The sequence below is a fragment of the Geotrypetes seraphini genome, chromosome 2 (genome assembly GCF_902459505.1).
Source record: "Geotrypetes seraphini chromosome 2, aGeoSer1.1, whole genome shotgun sequence".
NCBI classification, from domain to species: domain Eukaryota; kingdom Metazoa; phylum Chordata; class Amphibia; order Gymnophiona; family Dermophiidae; genus Geotrypetes; species Geotrypetes seraphini.
The window spans coordinates 241,721,823-241,747,878 of NC_047085.1; the positions used below are offsets into that span (position 1 = coordinate 241,721,823).

The 26,056-nt window shown below is 41.8% G+C and overlaps 1 protein-coding gene across 6 annotated transcripts in view; it reads right to left on the reverse strand.

The window, feature by feature from the left end:
- The window catches only part of CDH18 (cadherin 18), a 1,088,060-nt gene that overhangs the window by 270,198 nt on the left and 791,806 nt on the right, over nt 1-26,056 (reverse strand). For all 6 annotated transcript variants that reach the window (XM_033935275.1, XM_033935273.1, XM_033935270.1 and 3 more), the window contains one exon: nt 6,925-7,092. In XM_033935275.1, the coding sequence (XP_033791166.1) occupies nt 6,925-7,092 (168 nt within the window). The remainder of the gene's footprint in view (nt 1-6,924; nt 7,093-26,056) is intronic.

Consider the following 26,056-nt stretch of genomic DNA (forward strand, 5'->3'; position numbering starts at 1 on the left):
AAAATCGTTAATAACTTTAGGGCCTACTCTGACCTACCCTCGCCTTCCGGATCTCTCCACTGTACTTACTTTTTAAAGCCTGGTGGTCTAGTGGTAAAGCAGGGCAGGAACAATCTTCCTACGCTCATGCCCTGTGCAGAGCTGAGAACAAAAATGGCTACCGTGAGTTCCCACAAGACCATGGTAACTCATGGCAGCCATTTTTGTTGCCAGTTCTGCACAGGGCAGGAATGTAGGAAGATCGCTTCTGTCCTGCTTCACTGTTAGATCACCAGGTTTTAAAAAGTAAGTAAGTGGAGAGGTCCAGATGAAAACCACAAATAAATGAATTCGTAAGTTCCAAACCCATGAATATGGAGGGGGATATGTACAGTATTTATTCATTGCTTCTTTTTATTGTACAGGTATTGAATAGGTATAATACACTACTAACGATAAGTAAAAATGAAATAATAATAATAATAATAATTTTATTCTTATATACTGCCATACCCAACAAGTTCTAGGCGGTTTACATCAATTAGGTTAGGATCCGCATTGACATACAGATTTACAACAATATATCAGGTTTAAAACATAATTAGCCGAGTTTGGCAGATGAAGAAGGAGGAGGGTAGAAGAGAGGGGGGAAAGAAGTGATCAAGAAGGAGGAGCTGAGCCGGGGAAAGGTCAGGCGATTACCGGAAGGGGGCGGTTAGGGGTCTTATTTGCTGAATAGGTGGGTTTTGAGTAGTTTTCTAAAGCCGAGGTAGGTGGGGGCCTCCAGTATCATTTGGGCTAGCCATGGGTTCAGCTTGGCTGCTTGGAAGGCGAAAGTTTTGTCTAGGAATCTTTTGAGGTGACACAGCTTTAGCGAAGGGAAGGCGAACAGCTGAATTCTGCGGGATTTCTTGTAGGAGCAGTAGAGGTTAAAGTGGGGATTGATGTATCTTGGTGAATAGCCATTTACCGATTTATAACAGAAGCATGCGAACTTGAAGAGCACTCTGGATTCGAAAGGCAGCCAGTGGAGTTGGTGGTAGAACGGGGTGATATGTTCCCATTTCTTTAGGCCATAGATGAGGCGAACGGCGGTGTTCTGGATCATTTTTAGTCTCCTGGTAATTTTCTTCGTGGAGTTCAGGTAGATAATATTGCAGTAGTCTAGGATGATTAGAATGGAGGCTTGCACTAGAAGGCGGAACGAGGTGTCATCGAAGTATTTTTTTATAGTGCGGAGTTTCCAGAGTGCCGAGAAGCATTTCTTGACTATGAGGTCTGTGTGATATTCTAGGGATAAATTTTTGTCAAACATGACTCCCAAGATTTTTAAGGTATGTTCGAGGGGGAAAGTCATTCCTTTCAGTTGAATCGTAGTGTCCCTGATTTTATCTTTGGGGGTGGCTAGAAAAAATTTTGTTTTATCAGGGTTTAGTTTCAGTCTGAATGATAGCATCCAGAGTTCAATCTGGTTGAGGATGTTTGTGATGTATTCGAGTAATTCTGGTGAAAAACTGGTTAGAGGGATGGCTATTGTGATGTCATCTGCGTAGATGAAAAATTTCAGCTTGAGGGTATGTAGGAGGTTACCTAGGGAGGCCAGGTAGATATTGAACAGAGTGGGGGATAGGGGGGAGCCCTGCGGGACACCGCAGATGTTGTCCCAGCTATATGAGAAAGAGTTAACTGATATAACTGATACAAAAACTTCACATTAAAATAAAAATAAATAATGACAAATTGTGAATAAATACTGTATACCTACTTTTGGCTCACCCTGTATAATTGTCCATAATTATCTCCCTGAACCTTCTTCCACCCTAAGTTTTACCACAGTTTTTGCAATAAACTAAAGAACTAACAAAACTAGTAAGGTTGTTTCTATAAAATCCAGTTACCCTATGGGGCTCTTAATCAAAAAAATAAAAACATCCAAAAACAGTCATAAGTAGGCACTGGACATCCTAATCTCTAGGGAAGGCCAAGTGCTAATTTTCAAAGACATTTTTCTGGATGTTTAATGAGGCATTTTGCCCACTGTGCATCCAGAGTTCCAGGGACCATGTTGGGAGACATGTTATGGGCAGACTTTAGGCGGGCTTAACTTTCCCAAGACATCCTGGATAGAACTTAAGACGTTCTGAGTTAGACCTGCTTTAGAAGCATCTAAATGCCGCAAAGGTACCCAAACTGACCAGATGACACTGGAAACATGAAGGTATTACCAACCCCCTCAACACACATACACACACACACTCCCCCACTGGTCACTGACCCCTCCCACCCTCCAAATATCTAAATGAAAGAGTAAATACCTGTCTCTAGAACAGCAGCACCTAGTATGGGAAAGCTTAGTACAGCAGCACACAGGTGTCTTAAGTAGCCTAGTGGTTGGGTTGTAAACCATAGAGAGGAGAACCCAGGCCCATAAACCACTCTAACCACTACATTTATGGTGGAAAGTGTGATCCCATCAAAAACTCTACTATATTGCTATATAGGTGTCAAATGCAACCATGAAGGCTAGTGGGGTGGTAGACAGGTGGGTCTAGTAGGTTTTGTTGCAGTTTTGGAGGGCTCACCATAATTATAAAGGCGATAAGGGAGATGTGCTTCTGGCACCCTTTATGTGAAGTTCACAGCAGTGCCCCCCTCTAAGGTGTCCCACTCCTCTGTCCAGAGGAAGGCTACTAAAATGATGCATGGTCTTCATCATAAGGCATATGGGGACAGACTTAAAGATCTCAATCTGCATACTTTGGAGGAAAGGTGGGAGAGGGGAGATATGATTGAGACGTTTAAATACCTATATGATGTAAATGTGCATGAGTTGAGTCTCTTTCATTTGAAAGGAAGCTCTGGAATGAGAGGACATAGGATGAAGTTAAGAGGTGATAGGTTCTGGAGTAATCTAAGGAAATACTTTTTTTTACAGAAAGGGTGGTAGATGCATGGAACAGTCTCCCAGAAGAGGTGGTGGAGACAGAGACTGTGTCTGAATTAGAGAATGACATGGGGAAAAATTCTGTCACCGTCCCGTCCCCGGACCACCATCCTCTGCACCGTCCCGTCCCTGCTGGTCCTTTCACCGCCCCGTCCCTGTCTCTGCCGTCCCCTTCACCGCCCCGTCACCATCCCCGCTGTCTCTTTCACCGCCCCGTCACCGTCCCCGTCTTCAGCGTCTTCTCCTTACCATCCCCCCTTCCCCAGAACCCTTCACGCGGTCCAGCAGCTCCCTCCCGCCGGCCAGCCGTGCATTTCCCTCCCTCCCTCCTTTTCCCTTCCCTTTTCTTCTTGAAACTGGCGATTTCTATAAGGTTACGAGCTGTATTACAGCCGGAGCCTTGAAGTCGCGTCGGGTTGCCTGCTAGAAAAGTCTCCTCCGATGCAACCGGAAACAGAAGTTGCGTCAGAGGAGACTTTTTCCAGCAGGCAACGCGACTTCAAGGCTCCGGCTATAATACAGCTCATAGCCTTATAGAAATCGCTAGTTTCAAGAAGAAAAGGTAAGGGAAAAGGAGGGATGGCAGGAGAGAGTGGGTTGCCGGATCGAACGCTCATTCACCGCGCGTTCACTACTTGTTCACCGTCCCGTGCTACCATTCACTGCTCCACGGGGTGGTGAATGGCCTTGTCCCCGAACTTGCAGTGACCTTTTTTTTTGGTCACCGTTTTGGCGGGTTACCCGCAGCTAGCCGCGGGTAACAACCACCATGTCATTCTCTAGTCTGAATTCAAGAGGGCCTGGGATAGGCACGTGGGATGTCTCGGAGAGAGAAAGAGATAATAGTTGCTGCGGATGGGCAGACTAAAATGGGCCATTTGGCTATTATCTGCCATCATGTTTCTCTGTTTCTATGTCTGTGTGGCTAGTCCATCACAATGATGGCCACTCCCACATTCAAATGGTCTAGATTTGGACATTTTCAACTTGGATGTTTCTCTGGTTGAAAATGAGGTATAAGGTTAGGGGTCCTAAGGGTTAGACGACCTGTCAGCCAAGACATCCAACTAGGCAATTAAAAAAAAAAAAAGGACAATTATTGTTCAACTTTAAAAATGGATGTTTCTGTGCTTTGGGCTTTGGACATTTTGCAGGAAACATCAAAGTCAGACTTAGACGTCCTTTTTAGAAAATGGACCTCCGAATCTTCATGGCCTGAGTGGACAGTGGCTGCCGCTAAGAACTTGCCCACATTGACCTACTATCCAATTACTACACAGTCTGTAGTTAAGCAAGTTTATGCCTTCTTTCTCTGTGTCTTGTATTGTCCTGGTCCCATTTTCTCTTTCCTCTTAAGAAAGTATAAGGTGAGTTGTCTGCAATAATATAACCTCATAAATATGTCCCTACCAGTGTCCATTGTATTGGCTCATGCAAGCTTGAATTCTGCCATGGTTTATTTTTACATGAAAAGTAGGCTTTTATAAAATTGCCATTTTGATATGTGGGTAAATAATATGTGGAAAAACATATCAACATACATTTCTTGGGGCCATTTCAAAGCAGTAGAATGTACAAACCATTGTTTAGCAAACATACCTGTACTTACCCACATAAAAATAAGCATGCACTATTTATGCAGCCACACAGTTATAAAATTACCCCCCAAATTTTTTAAAAAATTTTCTCATGTTTCCTCTTAACCTTCTACCTGTAATGACCCCTAGTCTTTGAATGTCACCTTCTTGTACTTTATTGAAGCCTATCTAATATTTTAATGTTTTCACCATCCCTCTTTCTCTTTTTCACTGTGGCAAGTACATTTTGAGTATTTAAAACTCCCTTTGCAGTGTTTATATTGCCAGCCTTGTTTCATTTTGGTAGTCTTTCAACGTTTCATTGTGATGATATGGCCTCCAAACATGACATAAGCCCGTATTCTATAAACAGTGCCTTAACTTAGGTGCCAGTGGGCACTCTGCTAGCGCTTAAGTTAAGAGGGAAATGCCGTTTAAAGTGCTAGTTATAAAAATGTCAAGGCGTCTACCAGCACCTTAAACAAACGGTGCTGGAATTCTGCCTCTGGAGATGCCTACCAGTGCCTAATGCCACTGCAGGTGTGGCTAACACCAGAAGTGGTGTTAGGCGCTTGTGGACGCCTCTGCAGGCGCGATTCGTGTCAAAGGTAGGCGCTGGAAATGTTGGCCTTGAAAACCCCTGCCTACATTTCCGGCTTTCCAGAGGCACAGTTCTCTAAATGCAATTGACACACGATTGGTGGCTGCTTGTAAGGCAGCCGCCGACAATGGCACCATTTAGAGCACAGGTGTCAAAGTCGGTCCTCGAGGGCCAGAATCCAGTCGGGTTTTCAGGATTTCCCCAATGAATCTGCATGAGATCTATTTGCATGCACTGCTTTCAATGCATATTCATTGGGGAAATCCAGAAAACCCGACTGGATTCTGGCCCTCGAGGAGGGACTTTGACACCCCTGATTTAGAGAATCCGGGCCATAACACTTAAAGTTAGGTCTATGGAAAAAGGACTCTTTTTCCTATATATGTCTATTTAGCACTACAAGGGCCAGATTCAGGAAATGGCACCCAAATTTGGGTGCCCAAAAAAATATGAGCTATGCACCATTTATAGAATAGCGTGTAGCCTAATTTTGGGCATGATGATTTACATCAACTGAAACTCAGTGCAAATTCCCATGAGTAAATTAGGTGTGGATTCCCCAAATTCTATAATAGGGTATGCATCTTTAGTGAGTACCCCTGATCCGCCCATGCTCCTCTTATAGCCATGCCCCTTTATAGTTGAGTGCAAAAAGATTTACATGCATATCTTTATAGAATAATGCCTAGAAAGAGGCATGCATAAATCTAAATTGTTGCTCATTAGTGGTAATAAATGATTGTTTGCACAAATTGGTTTGATACTCAATAAATTACATGTCCAAATTAGGTGTGCAACCACATTTTCAAGCGCAGCTTTGAGCACCATATATAAAATCCAGGGATATAAGCCTTAAAGCACTTAAGAAATGATTAGTAGTACTATAGGAAGACATTATCTATAATATTGTTCATGCTGATACTATATCTTCCAAATTACTCTTGCTATATCCAATTTTTTTTTTCTCACCTTGACTACCAACCTTCAAGTCATGTGAGGTAATTAATCCTAGGTTCATTTTTTAATAGTTCCCAGTTCTTGTCCTTCTAAATGATATGTGGCTAATAAATTGTACACCCTAATGAATGACTTTGCCCTTTTTTTAGCACTGAAACTCTTTCCCCAAACCTTTGACCGCTCTTGAGTAATGAGGATATTTCATACCTAATTCATAATATTCAATAAGTCCTCTCAGACATTTTTCATCTTAATGAGCAGGTTAACCAAAAGAACACATATACTTTGCTCTGTGAATCAGACATCCATATGAATTAGAACTCATGTGAAACATTGCTGACTTTCTTTAGCAGAATTAATCATAAGCTTAAATTTTCTAACCATCAATGCGATGATGGGAAATTCCGGCCCTGTAATAAATATGGCCAACACACATTTAATTACAACTGTATCGCATGTGTAGTTATTGTGTATAGTAAGAAAATAAGACAAGTGTTGTGGACCTTAAAGCTTTTGATATACTCTAAAATGAGAGAACAAAAGCTGATGGGAGAGCTGAATTCAGACCCGGTGGGTGGAGAATTGAGGAAGGAGTAGATAGGAGAAAGGAGAAATGACTAAATATAGAGTTAGAAAAAGAGATAAAGGACAGGGGATTGAGCAGATGCAATACACTAACACCCATATATACAATCAGAATATAAAGAGAGACTTTGGAGAGTCTGGAAAATGGTGTACATCTTTCCATTATTGAAAGGTACTAGATTGCCCGTGAACTACACTGTGAAATTTTCATATTGGCAAGTCATATAATTTATGGTAGACTTTTGTTTTAATAATTATAATCATGTTGAAGGTTAACATACTTTGTGGAAATCTGGGTGGGTTGTCGTTAACATCTGTGAGGGTGATGTTCACAGTTGTTGATCCTGATAGGCCTCCAACTTGCCCGGCCATATCTTTGGCTTGAATGACAACAGAATAATGTTCCCTGGCTTCTCTGTCCATATTGGGTAACGCAGTCCTGATTACTCCTACAATATAATAGAAAAGAAAAGAAATAACATGAGTTAACTACATCAATATGAACAATTTGGCATCCATACTATGTACCCTGCCAAAGGTCATAAACTGTTTATGTTATGATCAATTTACTATCTGTTTTTGTGAAAATATGCTACAGATATAAAATATATTACGAAGTACCTGGTTATATAAATATTGGGAGCGCTATATTCTGCTCCAAAATGTCAGTGTTTTACATGTGTTATTGACAGACAGACAAAGGTATCATGTTGGATAATATCTACAAATTAAAGTCATTCGTTGTAGCAATAAAGTGTACCGTAATCAGAATACAATGGTGATAGATGAATCATTCTAGCCAAGCATTATGGAAACATTTTAAGGTACTTTACAGAAAAGGGATATCTTACTCTGTATAATTACTGAATTTGTTAATTAATGGGCTCTTTTACAAAGCCACGGTAGTGAGTCCCAGCACAAGCAAATGTGACAAGGTCTATAGGAATTGAATGGGGTGTGTCATATTTGCCACACTGGGAACTGAGATTACAAACTCCACCAGAGAAATAGGAATAAGTGTAAATAATGGGTGGGTTTTTTTTCCTGTTGATTATAAATACAAGTAACTATGAGAACATTTTGCATTTGGATGTTTTCTATAAAATTGTGCATTCTAAAACGGCATGCATAAATTATAAGAATGCTCCTGATCCACTCATGACCATCCCATGGCCACACCCCCTTTTTGGAACCACAAGTAAAATTTACTTGTGGATCCTGGCCTAAAAATATATGTCTAAATGTTATTTGAGTTCAATTAGTGCCGATATTTTATTATTAGCACCCGATTATCAGTACAAATTGGCTTGTTATTGGATTAAATTGTGTGCAAAAATCAGATATTGCACCCAAACTTCCAGGTGCAATTTTTAGTGCAATTTATAAAATAAGGCTGATGATGTTATCAATTGGCTAAATAAAATTATGAATTAACCTACATATCAAGCAGGTAGTATGACAGATTTAATGGAGGTAATATTAAATCCACAGAGGTCAGCATTTTTTAAAATATAGCCCACAGTAGGTTTTTTTCCATACTGAGATATCCATCGCAGAACCATACCTGAATACTAGTGCTAAATATCCAGGTATCCAGCAGGATATTTGGACATTTCATAACCTGACACTTCATCACTGAATTACTTCACCATCAAGCCATTTATTTATGAAACAAGCCTGTGCATAAAACCAAATACAGTGGAACCTTGGTTTACGAGCATAATTTGTTCCAGAAGCATGCTTGTAAATCAAGTTACTCGTATATCAAAGCGAGTTTCCCCGTGGGAATGAATGGAAATTCGCTTTGATTCGTTCCACCAACCCCCCCACCCGAGGCTACCGGTGCTTCTCCATCACCCTCTCCCCCCGCTCTAACCGGCATCGCACCCCCCGGACCAGCATCGCAACCCCCCCCCCCCCGCGAATGCCCCCCCCACGAGAACCGCATCGTACCCCCGTGCTGAAAGCGGCATCCGCCCACCCTTCCTCTCAAACATGCTCCTTACCCCTTCTGCTGGTTGTAAGAGTGAAAGCAAGCTCCCGCCTCTTGCCAGGGCGAGGCCTTGAGCATCTGCGTATGCTCAAGGCCTTCTGGCTCTCGAGAGAATGAGAGCCAGAAGGCCTAGAGCATGTGCAGATGCTCAAGGCCTCGCCCAGGCAAGAGCGGGAGCTTGCTTTCACTCTCACAACCAGCAGAAGGGGTAAGGAGCGTGTTTGAGAGGAAGGGCGGGCGGATGCTGCTTTCAGCATGGGGGTGCGATGCGGTTCTTGCAGGGGGGGTTGCGATGCCGGTTCGGGGGGTGCGATGCCGGTTAGAATGGGGGGGAGGTGCTCGCAAATCGGAACATGCTCGGTTTGCGAGGCAAACGTTTGCTGAGTGTTTTGCTCGTCTTGCAAAACACTCGCAAACCGGTTTACTCACAAACCGAGGTTCCACTGTATATGAAACACAGTAATACAGTAAGTGACAGCAGAAAAAAGACTTTCACGGTCTGTCCAGTCTGTCCAACCAGTGCCTCACCCACCACACTTTGTAGGCCCAGGTCACCCATGTTTAAATGCTAGTTGTAAAGTCATTACCATGCCAACCACGATGGGGGATGATACGTGCTGTATTGCTGACAGTATTCAACTTACCAGTCAAGATGCTTTGTCCTCCCACTCCCCTCCAAAGCCTCACAGTTCCCCCACTTGTTTTTTGTAACAATAAAATGATCACTTATTGGAGCTGTCAAATCTTCACTTGATCTCTCACCATGTGCGGGACACAGACCAATCAGGCCTTAGGCTTAGTAGGGATAGGCGGACCCGCTATGCCTAAGGCCTGATTGATCCAGGCTTCTAGAGCCTGGGCCAATCAGGCCTTAGGCTTTGCAGGATGGGCCGGGAAGGGGCGGGCCTGCTTCATTTCGACGAGGCGGGCCTGCCGGCTGGATGGTACCAAGACCCGGCCGGCCAACAATTAAAGATTAGTTTGGGGGGAGGTTAGTTGGGGGGAAGTTAGGGGTGGTCATTGGTGGCTGTTAGCGCGGGGGGGCGTCCAGAGGGGGAGCGTCCAGAGGGGGAGCGTCTTCCGGCAGTAGGGGTTGGGCACCCTCCTGCCGGCAATCGGACAGGCGGCCGCAGCCGCTATACTTATCGCAGCAGAGAGATCCTTTGCCCCGTTAAGTATAGTGGCCGCGTCTACTTACAATGTAGGCCAGCATTTTGCTGACCTACATTTTAAGCGTCTCTTCCTCTACTAGGGAGACACGTAGGGCCGCCTAGGTTCGCCTAAGGCCCTTAGGCGAGCTTAGGTGTCTTGCGGGCCTCCCTAGGCTCCCGGAGGCGCCTTCAATATAGGCGGCCAGCCTGGGGAGTATTTTTTTTTAAAACGTGCATCCCGATTGGTTGATTAGACAGCTGTAGACGCCTACAGCTGCCTAAAATCGGGACGGCACTTTTCAGAATTAGGGCTAGGAATCCTTCCTCCGAACCACCTCTTCATATGGGGCCTCAGCAATGATTTATTCAGAGGCATCAACACATCCCTTCTGCTGGATACACCTTTCTCTATGCGGCCTAGCATTCTTTGGTCAGCAGCTACCACCTTGTCACAGTGTTTTACCGCCTAGAGATCATTAGACACTATCACCCCAAGGTTTATGTCTTGATCCGTGTGTGCCAGTCTCTCACCCCTTAGCACATACTGTTCTCTTGGATTTCTGCAACCCAAGTGCATAACTTTGCACTTTTTCACATAAAATTTTAACTGTCAAACATTAGACCAGGGATCTCAAAGTCCCTCCTTGAGGGCCGTAATCCAGTCGGGTTTTCAGGATTTCCCCAATGAATATGCATTGAAAGCAGTGCAGTCACATAGACCTCATGCATATTCATTGGGGAAATCCTGAAAACCGGACTGGATTGCGGCCCTCAAGGAGGGACTTTGAGACCCCAGCATTAGACCATTCTTCATCATCCAGCCAGATCTTCATCAAACAAGCCTTTGCATACAATCAAACGTATATGTTTGTTTGTTAAAATTTGATATCCCGCTGAAACTTGCAACAGTTCTCAGTGGGTTTACATAAAAGTAAAATGCAATAAAAACAGAAAAGGAGCTCCATAGAAAAAAGGAAAGACCTAATGCAAACATTCATGCTAAAGAAAAACACACTAAAAAAAAAATCCATTCAAACTATAAAATCCTTTTGTGAATAGGGTGCCTACTAGCTTATTGGTTAATGAATGTGTTAAATTGGAAAAAAATCAATTCCAAATGCTAGCAGGAAAAACAAAACAAAAACGTGTTTAATAGCTTTCTAAAAGCTTTAAAATTTGCTTCAAGATGAATGTAACTCAGGAGTTGATTCCAATGGCTTGGTGCTAAGTAGAAAAAAGCCTTATGTCATGTACATTCCCATTTGGTTCTATGTACCACTGGCAAGACAAGTCTATTGTCTTGTAAAGATCTCAGCATTCACCCTGGAGTGAGTATATGGGATAGTCAAAGAATACAGATAACTAGGATTCAGGGTATGAAATGTTTTATGTATTAGCAACCCTTTCCAGTGTAATTTCCTTAATTTGTTCTCTCTTTCTCTATAATATTGTAGTTCCAACTTTTTATCTTTTTGTACCTGTTTGTCCTTGGTTAAGGCGTCCTTGGATGCATTAACTACCCCTAAAGATGTCTATTAATTTTAAATTTGTATTATAGTCAATATCTGTTTTTACTAAAATTGTACACCACCTAGAAGTCTGATTAGGCGGTATATGAAATTTTAAATAAACTTGAAACTTGAATTCAATTCCAAAAATAACCAGTAACCAATGATAATGCAGAAAAAGGAGAGTAACACAATCAAATTTACTTTTGTGCCCTAACAACTTAAGAGCAGTGTTTTGCAAAGTCTAAAGTCGCCGAGGTACAAGAGAATAAAGGGGAGTATTCATCAAGAGGCCATGACCGATTTTGCATACTTTAGTGATAGTGTGCGCTAAATGCTAAGACGCCCATTATATTCCTATTGCACGCTAAATCAGTTAGCACTCTTTGATAAATCTCCCCTTTAACGATAATTAGATAGTTGTGGAGGTATAGCCCTAGTATTTAGTGCAGTGACCTGAGAAGTTGGAAAATGGGGGTCAATTCCAATTGCAGCTCCTTGGGACCTTAAGCAAGCCCTTAACCATCCACTGCCCCAGTTCAAAATAGGTACCTGCATTTAATATGTAAAATGCTTTGTAACTACAGAAAGGAGTCAATATATCAAATCCCATCCTCTTTACATGAGCCTTGGATTCTTTTTGTTCATTATTCAATATGGGTTGTATAGGTGAATAGCAGTGGCATTTTGCTCTTCAGTAATAACTCACTACTTACTATCTGACTCAGCACAGGAGCCCTCTCTTCTCTCTGAATTTTACCCCCTCTTCTACGAAACCGCGCTAGCAGTTTCTAGCGCGGGGAGCTGCGCTAAATGGCCTGCGCTGCTCCCGACACTCATAGAAACTCAATGAGCATTGGGAGCGGCGTGGCTCTCTGCGTTAAAAACCACTAGTGTGATTTCGTAGAAGTGGGGGTTAATTATCCATGTTGAAGAACCATCAATCGCTTATGTTGTTGAAAACAATGCTTTTTATTGCTCGGACAATGTGATCTGTACTTGTTTAGCTAAATTGATCCCATATTTTTGGGTCAACCTGACGGTAGCCAGCAACTCATTCACATCATCACTACTAACAACATAAACAGGAAGAGTGCCAGTTAATTCACATAACACTTTGGTTTTTCATTAACACAACCCTATCTGTTATCTCAGCTTGAGTGTAAAATGAGAAATCAATGCCATCAGCATTATTATGCTCCACTGGGTAAACTAACTGCTAGACTAAGTATCAGATTGTAACTCATAGCAATAGCAATCTGAAACAGTGGAATTCTTTGTAAGAAAGCAAAAAAGTTGTAAAACTGGAAATTTTCAATAAAATTAAAGTTTAAAAAAAATTACATTTTGCCAAATAGACCTTGTACAGTTGTCTATGACTTAGCAGTCAACAAAATTGCATGATAAAATAGATTGACTGAATGATTCATTACTTTATAAATTTTCATTGTAAAATATGCTTTATTAGCACTGAGAACTTCCACATGCTAAAGGTTTGCTACTTCACTATCCCCCTCTTTTACAAAGCCCGATAGCATGGGCTCCTGTGGTAACTGCCCTAAAGCCCACAGGGATTTAAAGGGCTTTGGGGATTTTGTCACATGGCAGCCGCTGGCACAGCTCTGTAAAAAAAAAAAAAAAAAAAAGGGGGGGAGGGGTGCGTTATATATCTGTTTATGAGCACCAGCTTTAAAATTCTCGACTTATGTTTAGCAAGTTGCACTAATCTCCCCCTCCCCCCTCACAATAAGGTTACCATATTTTGGGTCACAAAACTCTGGATACCTAGCCCCCCACTCTATTCCACCTCAGATCCTGCCTAGTTCTGCCTCCAGTCCCGCCCCGCCCCATTTCATCCCCAGCCCCACCCCCACAAAACAGCCTCTCATCTTCCCCGACGAGCTCCGGCCGCATCTGCAGGGCCTGGAGCATGCGCGGATGTGTATGATGTGATCCACAAATGATCAGAGGCCCTCTAGGTGTGGCCGGAGCTCATTGGGGCTTTCCTAAACCCAAACTGCCATTTGGGCACCTGGACAGTGGCTATGTCCAGGTTTTCCCGGTCATCTGGTACCTCTACCCCACAATATTTTAAATCACAGTTAGTACAGATTAAGCACAGGCCTGTACCTGGTTAATGATGAATTTCTAGCCATAAAGTAGCCACTGGAAGTTATCTGATTATTGCTGATATTCAGCACCGATACTCGGATGACTATCTAGACAAGTTAGGACTACCATAGTTTTTGTTTTAGCGCACCATTTATAGAATTTCTTCCTATATGTGTATCATCGTATTTGTGGGCTTTGGAGGGAATTTTCTTCCTCCCAGAAAGGGTCTATACAAGAGTGTACATGTTAAGAATGAAAAATGGGTGTAGGATTGGGAGAAAAATATATGGGCCCAATATTCAAAATAATTTAACCAGGTAAGGGAGTCTCTTGGTCAGCCATACAGCAAATATACAGTGACACTTTACTGGATAGTGGCGCTTTGCCCATATGTCTGGTAACCCTTCCCCTCCTCCCTGTTCCTAGGTGTCGGTCCTGGAGGCTACCTAGGGGCAACTATTTATTTTTTGTAATGAGGCTATAACTGGGTTTTAATGGCACAACCAATTATCATGTCACTTAACCCCAATTAAACCAAATAAGTTAGGCAGCAGTAGGCTAGCTACTGTCACCTGACTTTCGGCGGCTTTTGTAGAATCTGGCCCTCAGTACTCTCAGTGTGGATCTCAAAGTGTAGGCCTGGGTAAGGAATTGGTTGAGTGGATGGTGACAGAGAATAGTAGTCAAGGGAGATCTCTCTGAGGAAAGGGATGTTACAAGTGGTGTGCCTCAAGGTTTGGCTCTCGAGCCTAGTTGTTTTTTTTTTTTATATATTTTTGTAAGCAATATTACTGAAGGGCTGTCTAGTAAGATTTGCCTCTTTGTGGATGATACCAAAATCTGCAATAGAGTAGATACCTAGTGAAGCTTGAGGAATGGTTCAAAATTTGGCTACTAAGATTGGTTTCTCATTTTAATTTGGATTGTTCTATTAGGCCTACACATAGAATTCATATGTTCACTTATCCAACAATAAATGCCTGTCGTTATAAAAGATTCCTGGACTGAACTCTTGGTTTCCAGGCAGGTAAATTGAACAATTGGCTGGGTAACATTATCATACATTCCTCATTCTATTTTAGTTTTAGAAAATTAGTAAAAACTAAATTGTTTAATCGATTTGTAACCTAAGAATTTTACTGTTTTACTTATTTTATTTTGTATGCATGTATTTGATGATTTTACATTGTGACTATTTCTCTGATTGTCCAGCACTTCTTATTGTAAACCGCCTCAAACTTTGGCGGTATATAAGAATAAATTATTATTATTATTATTATTATTATTAATACTAAGAAATGCAAGGTCATGCATTTGGTCTGTAAAAACCCAAAGAATGGTACAGTTAAGGGGGTGAAGAACTTTTGTGCACAAAAGAGAAGCAGGACTTGGCTATGTGATGATATCAATGTGGTCAAACCGGTTGTAAAGGCAATGGCGAAAGCTAGAAGAATAGCCAGTAGGAAATAGCTAGCGGAATAGCCAGTAGGAAAAAGGAGGCATTGATGCCCTTGTATAAGACTTTGATGAGACCTCATTTAGAATATTATGTACAATTCTGGAGACTGCACCTTCAAAAAGATATAAACAGGATGGAGCGGTCCAGAGGCAGGCTTCTAAAATGGTCAGTGTGCTCTACATCATAAGGCATATAGAGACAGGCAAAGATCACAATATGTATACTTTGGAGGAAAGGTGGGAGAGGGAAAATAATTATTTATTTTTCTATGCTGTTCTCCCAGGGGAGCTCAGAATGGTTTACATGCATTTATTCAGGTATTCAAGCATTTTCCCTGTCTGTCCTGGTGGGCTCACAATCCATCTAATGTACCTGGGGCAATGGGGAGATTAAGTGACTTGCCCAGAGTCACAAGGAGCAATGTGGGTTTGAACCCACAACCTCAGGGTGCTGAGGCTGTAGCTTTAACCACTGCGCTACACACTCCCTTTAATATTATAGAGAGGTTGTATCTATATGGCATAAATACGAATGAAGCCAATCTCTTATAACTGAAAGGAAACTCCAGAGTGAGAGGGCATAGAATAAAGTTGATAGGTGATAGGCTCAGAAGTTATCTATGGAAATACTTTTTTTTTTTTTTACAGAAAGGGTGGTAGATGCATGGAATTGTCTCCTGGTAGAGGCAGTAGAGACAAAGATTGTGTCTGAATTCAAGAAAGTGTGGATCAGGCACATGAGATATCTTAGGGAGAGAAGGAGCTAGTGGATGTTGTAGATGGGCAGACTGGATGGGTCATTTGGCCTTTACCTGCCATCATGTTTATATGTTTAATTCTATTTAAAAAAAAAAAAATATATATATATATATATATATATATATATATAGTTTAGGCCTGGTCTGGAGAGCTACTGTATGTAGGAAAGTCTAAATTTAACCTATCTTCCCTATAGCCTACGGGCCCCAAACCACCCCAAAACTAACCATAAGAAGTTTATACTTTATCTAAGCAAAAAGCTGTAGAATATTATTACAAAGTTAAATTATAAAAATGGTATCATATATGTAACAATCAAGCAATAGCTTGAACTATTTTTCTTCTTTTTTCCATCATGACTAAAATAGTTCTCTGTATTTATAGTGGCTTATCAAGCTTACAGTCCCATTTTATCTTCTGTGTCTGTAAGCAGTGCTATTACTTCAGTCTCTATTAGTTTCTGTTATTGTCTTTGGCAAAAAAATCTAGCTTCTTACAAAGATAATTTTTACCACCTTTCAAACAGCATGGCTTGGTAAAAGATAACTGTTTTCAGTCCCATTGGCTTGCTGTTCCTTTATATTTTGGGAAAAAAAATGTTTCCTATGTTTATTAGCTAAGATGATCATTCTCCTGTCTTTTAAGAGCATACTACAACCTCTTGAGGATAATTTCAGATTATTTAGTTTTGAAAGAACTAAGAAGTACTATTTAAACACATCAGAGATACTGAGAAGGTAAAAGCCTCAGAGAACTCAGCGGATTATATGTATACACACGGTTCAAATGCATTCGTCAGCATAAAAAAAAACCTTCCCCCAAATTATTACTGTTGCTACGATCAATGACTAAGGGGGGTATTAATCAATGTGTGCTGCTGATATGATGGGTTATTTTATCATAAGATGTGCTATTTTAGCACAAGGTCTCATTGGATAAAACAGGACCATGTTAACAGTAGCACAAATTGATGAATATTTCCCTAAATTATGCAACAAATACCAAAAGCTCCATTTAGTTGTTCCTGGTTCAGCAAATCTGCTGATTTATCCTCCTGCTTCCCCTGCAGCGGTTCCTCTGCCCCTCCCCTTGGACCCTTTCTCATACCTCATTGGTTGCCCCTACTTTCCTCTTCCCCTCTTCCCTTTCCCCTGCCTGCTCCCTCCCATATGTCCCTTCCTCACATTAGGATTCTTGGCCCATTTGTGGTCGACTCCCCCCTTAAATGGGTAGAGATCTTGTCCTTAACTTTCATTTTTATTGGGTCATGCTATCACTCCTAAGGTGCCAGTGTTTCACAGTATATATTTTCTGTCTGATGTTTCAAGGAATTTGAAAAAAGGTGCTATCATAGCAGCAGCCAATCACAGACCACTACTGTGAGGGTTGGCTGAAACTGAGTTAATTGCTTTAAACAGAATCTTCATTCAAAAACATGTTGCCAATCAAATCATATTATTTTAACCACTTCGTTCCAGTGCACACAATTTAAAAATTAATTGTTGTTCATATTGAAGCAAACACCTTTGCCAGTTACCCACTCCCTCACCTCTAGAGTGGTGGAACATAATCAATTATGGTACATAAAGCATCTCAATTCTTCAAAATAAGGCCGCTTGGATACGTAATGTTGGACTACTGGGACTTCAAGTCTATTAATTTTCAAGCAACTCCAATGTTCTCTCATTCTAACTCTGAACTGTTTCAATGTTTATCCTACATAAATTTTTCCACTGGGACACTTTATACAATAGATCACAAACTGAGTATCGCAAGTAGTAAAAAAATGAAATTCGTACTCCCTCCTGTCAGCAAGAATAATGTAGCTCTTCTTCTGTGGTCTCGCAGATGTCACAATATGAACACTTGCAATAGCCCTGTGAGATCAAGCCTGGATACCAGAATACAAATTCAATTTTTTTAAAAACTACTTGCGATACTCAATTTCTAGTCTATTTTATTATGTGTCCCTATGGGAAACTTCTGTAAGACAAACATCAAGACAGTTCATGCTCAGAATGAGAACATCGGAGTTGCTTGAAAAATAATGCTCAAAATCCCAGTAGTCTAACATTTTGTAGTCAAGGGGCATTGTTTTGAAGATTTCAGATGCTCATAATTGATCATGTCTGTGGCAGGGTGGGGGAAGGTGCAAACCAGCATAAATGTTTGCTTCATTATAAACAACAATTAATTTTTAAATTCCAAACACAAACTAGATGGTTTAAATATGATTGAATAGCAATATTTTTTGAATGCAAGTTTTCTTTAAAACAATCTAAATTAATTTCAACTAGTCCTCACAATAGTGGCCTGTGATTGGCTGCTATTACCCTGTTTCCCTGAAAATAAGACCTATCCCAAAAATAAGCCCTAGCATAATTTTTAAAGATGCTCCTATTATAAGCCCTACCCCCAAAATAAGTCCTAGTTAAGATTGACCCCCAAAGCTCCCACCCCAGGAATGTCCTGACATTCCCTGACTCTATCCCTGCCCTATTTGCTGAAAAAATCAGACTCGTCAATTCAGCAACCCCCACCCCAGTGAGACCTGACATACCTCTGCTCTGAGGCCTTCCCTCTGCCACATCACTGATGCAGCAGAGGGAAGGCCCCAGCAGGGAAGGCTGCGAAGCAGCCTGTTCAGAGAGATGCCACCGCTGATGTTTTTGGAGGCCTCAGAGCGGAGGTATATCAGTCTCATAGTAGGAAGGTTGGTGGGGTTCTGCTACACAGGGGGATTGGTGGGAAGGATAGAAAGATGCTGCAAAAGGGGATGGGTGAGAGGGAAGGAAAGATGCTGCACATGGGGAAGGGGGAGTGGGAGAAAGGAAAGGGGAAGAATTTGGGGTGGAGGAGAGGAAGGGAGAGATGATTGTTATATAATAAGACATCCCCCGAAAATAAGCCCTAATGCATTTTTTGGACTCCAAATTAATATGACACTGTCTTATTTTTTGGTGAAACACAGTATGTTAGTGTCTTTTTAAGCCAAGATGCCACTTTTTTTGTGGTGTTGGTCATTTATCGAAAGTATGTTCTAAATATGTGAGTAATTCAATTCTCTAGTGCTGTTGTTTTTTATTTTTTTGTTCTGCTTGCTAATTCTTTTATAGCAATAACACAACGAGGCAAACCAAGTCACATCAGGGTTTGTTCGGAGGATGCTCAGGAAATTAAACTTTATTCACAACTCACAAACAAAATCATGTAATTGTAATGTATGTGAAGGGTGCTCTCAGTGTGAACCATCAGCGATAGGAGTCCAGCTCCGACACTTCACTTCTGGGTCAAGGCGGTAAGCCTCCACCCCCACACCATCATCGAGCACCCTAAGTGTGCTGAAAATTAAAGCAACCTTAATCCAATAAATCAATAAATCAAAACCGGTGAGTAAATCAAAACCTCAACACGATAATACCTGAGCGACCCCCAAACAAACCCTGCCAGCCAGACCCCCCGGATCACACAACCAAGTCAAAAATCACCATGCGAAAAATGAAAAATAAATACAATACTTATCTGGAAAACTTCTCACAAACTAACAAGCAAAAACCGCGCCAGGAGAAAAGGTTCAACCACGCTGGTTTCGGGGAGGAGCCCTTCTTCAGGAACCTGTCCCCCGACGAAAGCAAAAACGAAGAGGTCGGCTGGAGGGCGGGGTGCCCGGGCGGAGCAGCACTCGCACCTAAAACGGATCAGAGAACGACGTCATGCTTAGGGTGCTCGATGATGGTGTGGGGGTGGAGGCTTACCGCCTTGACCCAGAAGTGAAGTGTCGGAGCTGGACTCCTATCGCTGATGGTTCACACTGAGAGCACCCTTCACATACATTACAATTACATGATTTTGTTTGTGAGTTGTGAATAAAGTTTAATTTCCTGAGCGTCCTCCGAACAAACCCTGATGTGACTTGGTTTGCCTCGTTGTGTTATTGCTATAGTAGGATTTTTGGCAAAATTTGAGTGTATTGTTGTGTTCTAATTCTTTTAGGCAACAGTCAGAGAGTATGTATTGCAAAACTCTGGCTACAGTTGGAGTGATAGCCTGACCCAATAAAGATGAACAGGGCGGGTAGAAAGCAAAGGGTAGGAGTGAAGGGCCACTACTCGGACTGGAGGAGAGTCACGAGTGGTGTTCCAAGGGGTCGGTACTCGGTCCGCTGCTGTTCAATGTATTTATAAATGATCTAGAAACATGGACAAAGTGCAAAGTAATAAAATTTGCAGACGACACCAAACTATTTAGTGGAGTTAGGACTAAAGAGGACTGCAAAGATTTACAAAGGGACCTGAACAAACTAGGAGAGTGGGCGACGAGATGGCAGATGAAGTTTAATGTAGAGAAATGTAAAGTCTTGCATATAGGAAACAGCAACCCGAAGTACAGCTATACGATGGGAGGGCTGGTAATGGGTGAAAGTACCCAAGAAAAGGACTTGAGGGTAATAGTGGACAACACAATGAAGCCGTCGGCACAGTGTGCAGCGGCCTCTAAGAAGGCAAATAGAATGCTGGGTACTATTAAGAAAGGCATTACAACCAGAACAAAAGAAGTTATCCAGCCTGTGATGGTGCGCCCGCATCTGGAGTACTGCGTCCAATATTGGTAGCCGTACCTTAAGAAGGATATGGCGATACTCGAGAAGGTTCAGAAAAGAGCGACACGATTGATAAAAGGTATGGAAAACTTTTCATACGCTGAAAGATTAGAGAAACTGGGTCTCTTTTCCCTAGAAAAGCGGAGGCTTAGAGGGGACATGATAGAGACTTATAAGATCATGAAGGGCATAGAGATAGTGGAGAGGGACAGATTCTTCAAACTTTCAGAAAAATTGAGAGGGGACAGATTCAGAACCAATGCTAGGAAGTTCTTCTTCACCCAAAGGGTGGTGGACACCTGGAATGCGCTTCCAGAGAGTGTGATAGGACAGAGTTCAGTATTGGGGTTCAAGAAGGGATTAGATGATTTCCTGCAGGAAAAGGGGATAGAAGGGTATAGATAGAGGATTACTATGCAGGTCCTGGACCTGATGAGCTGCCACGTGAATGGACTGCTTATGTTCTTCTGAAAGTTAAGTTGTTTGATACTTAACAAGTGTTTTCTGCTATTTAGTTTTGGTGTTTTATGCCTGTAACCTGCCTAGAACTCTAATTAATGAGAATTCGGCAGGATATATGACTGCAAATAACATAACTTAGCATGTTTTATTTATTGATAATAGTGATATAATTTTTTTATGCCAATGACTATATTTAGACATTGAAATAATCCACTGAGTTTTTTCCTTCCCAACAAATCTGGTATGTTTTTTAAAATTATTATTGAATGAATTTCAGACACAGTAAAATGAATATTTTTTTTTTTTGGGAGGGGGGGACTTGGATCATTTACTCTTGCCCTGTGTTTATTTAATACTTGGGACTCCTTTTACGAAGGTGCGCTAGCGTTTTTAATGTACGTAGTGGATTAGCATGCACTATAGCGCGCGATAGCAAAAAAACTACCGCCTGCTCAAAAGGAGGCAGTAGCAGCTAGCGCGCACAGAATTTTAGCATGCACTATTCTGTGCGTTAAGGCCCTAGCATGCCTTCATAAAAGGAGCCCTTAGATCCTGTAGCGCATGTCCCCCTTTCCCTTCCCCCATACCTCTAGTTGAAGTTGTTGCTCGTGGAGATCAACATGCTCCTCAGAGTGACCCCCATCGGCTCTCCCTGTGATGTCACTTACTATGCTTGGCACCCAGAAGTGACATCAGCGGGAGAGCTGACGGGGTCGTGAAGAGCCCGTTGTTGACGGCTGCAAACAACATCAACTAGAAATATGGAGGAAGGGAAGGGGTGTGTGCATATGGAGGAGAGGAAGAGGTGGGGGGCAGAGAAGATGAGGGGTGCCGGCACCCCCACCAACATGGTACCCGGGGCAGACTGCCCCCTCTCTCCCCCTCCCTTAATATGCCACTGGTTTGACCAAGAACACATCATACAACTGCAAATATTGTAATAAAACATGAAAAATGAAACACAAGCCCTATTCCTGTTTTCTTGTTTCTCTTTTCCTTTTTTCTTGTTTTCTTTTCTTTTCATATAAACCGCTTTGAAGTGCTAGTTAGTGTAAGGTGGTATATCGAGAATAAATAAACCGTAAATCAATTTTTTTCAACACCAGATTCATACCTCTGCACCAACTCAGGCCTAAGTTTTGCTTTTAAGAAACAATTCAGATTATTTTTTTTAAACTGGCATGGTCCAATATTCAAAGCTATATCCTGAACAGCAACTAGTAAACATCTAATTTAACTACTTTAAATATTCATCTGGGATTATGTTTACTATCAGGCTGTAAAAGTCCTGCTTTGTGCCAGGGGCAGAGTTCACCTAGACACCCATTTACTTCCCAAAAGCCTGATTTCCTCTACCATCTCTATTGTATAGGTAACAAATCTGAGATCAACCTCACTCAGATAAGAATAACAGGGTATTTCATTTTCTTCTACTCCAGTATTGTTCTCTTCCACTAATGTGTTCCTGAACTTTTCTTTTCTCTTCTAGATGTAAATGTGGACTTCTTTGTGGAAACATTGGTCTTTCTTCTTTTCTAGTCTCTTTGGTGGGACCCTGCTTCTTTTCTTCTAGACTACGTAGATGCAGGATGCTGAACCTATATAATAACCTATTGTTTAAGAAACCTGGAAAAGAACTATGGGCTAGATTCACAAAAGGCATGGATCGGATCCGATCTGTGAGGAATCCGATCCGATCCGTGTCCAGGGGGGCTGATTCACAAATCGCCCTCATGCAAATGAGGGCGATCAGAATCACACTCCCATCCGACTGTAAGGATCGCTCTCTAGCGATCCCGATGCATGCGCAGACCATCTGTAGATGCTTATGAGCAGCAACATTTTTTTCTTTTTTAAAACTTTACTTTTGCTTCTTTTTTTCTTCACGAGCCCATGGTTTTAACCCACTTTAAACCTGCGGGTTTAAACCACGGGCTTGTAGTGTGGGAAAGGGCAGGAGAGATTCGGGGCAGGCAGAAGAAGAACGAGAGATTCGGGCCAGGCAGGAGAAGAACAGGAGATTCGAGGCAGGCAGGAGAGAGCAGGAGATCCGGGCTGAGAGCAGAGAAGCAGGGCAGAGAGCAGGGCGGCAGAAGGCAGGGCCGTCGGAAAGGACCTCAGCGACTGGTCCTCAGCAGTCGCTTATTTTTGGATCGGCCAGCTCAGTGTTGCTTTTTTATTTTAGTGAATCGCTTCATGCCTGCTTTTGAATGCCATTCCACCTCATTTGCATGCGCAGATCGGAGGATGATCGGGACAGAGGTTAGTGAATCGGGTCTGAGGGAAATTGGGTCGTAAAGGGGTCGCTAAGTGGTCGGAAGTTGATCGGTGGGCTTAGTGAATCTAGCCCTATCTCCCTTATTTATACACTGTAACTCCTTTCTGAAATTTTAGAGACCTTTTTGGGCTTCACTGACTAGTCAAATAAAACAATGACAAATGTCCCTGCCTAATTGAACAGAAACCTTTTACATCTCCCTGTCTAATGAACGGGAAATAGTAAATGCACTCTTCATTAAAGCTGCTCAGATGCTGAACTTACACTCACAAGCTGCCATGCAAACACACACACACACACACACATTAATTTAACTGTTAATATGAGAACTCTTTTCTCAGTCAGTACCAAAATAAACTCAAGTTTCATTTACCATTAAGCCCCAGGACTCACTCAGTTCCTTACCAAGCAGGCAATCCAGTTTAAGCTCAAAAATTGAAGAAATCCCTTAAATTTTCCTATCACATTCAGGATGATCTAAACCCTGCTGTGGCTCGCTCTAATTTAACCAGCCGCCAACTTCAGCTCTCATTCACTTACCAGAACACTGAAAACTATCCCAAATTCAGTTTCTCCATCCAAACTTTTCCTAGACACTTCACTAAAATTATTCTGATATTCTCTCGGTCATACATTTAACAATCAAGCACTTTTTACTAAAATCCCCTTCTATTAGCAGAACTCACACAAACACTTCTCATGCCAGTGTTGGGATTCTGCAGAGAACTTGTGACCTAAATTGGCCACTGTTGGAAACAGATTGCTGAGTTTAGATGAACCATTGATCTGGCCTCATATAGCTATTCTTACATTTTTATTTCTCCAGCCCTTCTGTTAGCTGACAGCAAAGCCATGTCCAAGGAAGTGTGACCCTGCTGACATCACCTGACACCCATCAGCCAATTACACCCATGCAGTCCAAAATCTAATTTTTGAATGCATGGATTTTGAATTTTGCAGAGACAACCTCCATCTTGGAAATCTTTTCCCCAAAGGCTATAATGGGAAATGCCACTTTTTAACATTTTACCACACATATTTTTGAGAAATTAAATGAAACCACTCTATAGGACCTATTACAGACCTATATTATTTTGTTCTCCAATTTTTAAAATAAATGCAAAAGCAGGTGGCACACATTTTTCATGTAAAAATGGTTAAAATTATTCTCAAAACCCCTTGACATCCATCAGGAAAAATAAATTAAACTGCCAACATCCTCAGATGACAAAATGTTAAAATGAGAGCTTTAAAGCATGTTTAACCAGTGAACCAGAAAAACAACTAGAATGTTAAAATGAGAGATTTAGGCTCTCTTTTATTAAGTCACGATAGTGTGTGCCAAGTGGCAAATGCCCATTCAATCCCTATAGGCTGGCCTGTGCTATTCAGGTTGATAAAAGAGGTCCTTATAACACTTTTAACCAGTGAACCAGAAAAATAACATTTTCCCAGAGCCAATCCCAACACCTTCTTCAGAACTTCAGATACTTGACCATCATGAAAAAAAAAAATAAAATTATACTAGCCTATGAAACTTGAATGGCATGGCTCCAAACAGCCCTTTTTTAAATTAAAATACTCAAAGCAGAAGCCTAGGGAAATTTTATCTTCCTCCCAGAATGTTCATCTGATCCCCAGTGTCCTATTCATTCTGGATGGATCCCCAGCATCAGTGGTGGCTGTCCACATTCTTTTGTCTTGTCCCTCTTCCAGCAACTGCCACCTCTCTCACTGCCCTCCTTCCATCCAACATATTCCTCTTCTCTTTCCCGCCCTTTCATTCAGCATCTGCCTCTTCTCTCTTCCCCTTCTTCCATCTAGAGTCTGCCTCTTCTCTCTTTCCTTTTCATCCAGAATTTGCCCACTCTCTATCCTCTTCTTCCATCCAGTGTCTGCATCTTCTCTCTCGCCCTCTTCCATCCAATGTCTGGCCCCTTTCTTCCTTCTTTACCCTGCTGCTCTTGTTGCGTCAACAAACTAGAAGTAGGATAGACAAGTTATAAACTATCACAGGGCCAAATCTGCAAGGAGGTTCTGTCCATGAACAGGAAGTGACATCAGAGAAGGGGTTGGAACTGGCAGACAGAGTTGCCCCTGTGATAGCTTTTAACTCGTTTAGATGCTGTTGATGATAGTTTGGAGACGCTGCAGCAGCTGCAAGGCTAGTGGTGGGAGAAAGGTGGAGAAAGTGGGACATGCCAGATCACAGGGACCCTGGGTATGTGAGGCTCTGAGCAGTTGCCCTCCTCACCCCCCATCTAAGACTGGCCATGTTAACTGTTAATAAACAATGTTGTGAGATCCATGATTCATGCATACTTTAGTTGCATTAATAAGAACATAAGAATTGCCGCTGCTGGGTCAGACCAGTGGTTCATCATGCCCAGCAGTCCGCTCCCGCGGCAGCCCTTAGGTCAAAGACCAGTTCCCTGAGTCAAGCCTTGCCTGCGTATGTTCTGGTTCAGCAGGAACTTGTCTAACTTTGTCTTGAATCCCTGGACTAAATTAATCACTCCAAGCAAATGGTTTTGAAATGTGCCCTTATATAGTTCTGTACTGCTATGGAGCTATTCAGACAGACATGATTCACTCACAATGGCATGCCTTAGCTCTACATAAAATTACGATACACAACCTTTTCTTTATAACGCAATGTAATCTTCATACATATGTCACTCACATTCCCCTCTACAAAACAATATTACTTTATTAGATGTACATAAAACTGTGAAAAAAAAGGAGAGGAATTGTTGTAATGTAGACTATTTCAAGGATGGTAATCAAACTGAGGATGCTCAGACTATCTGTGAGTGTTTTAAAAACTGTTTATGGAAAGAACAGAGTTTGAGGTGTTCTATTGGATTTTCAATGTGGATTTTCCTTGACAAAGATATATGCTGTTTGAATTATTGCCTCTTTTACTATGGGAAAATACTGTTAACAATTTATGAAGAGATGAACTCTGTTTAAAATTATAAACTACAGAGATTTAAAGGACAGCATTTTCAAAAGAGAAAAAACGGGCAAAAGAACATAAATGGCACTTGGACATTTGGATTGCCATAACATCCAAGTCGTCATTTGAGGAC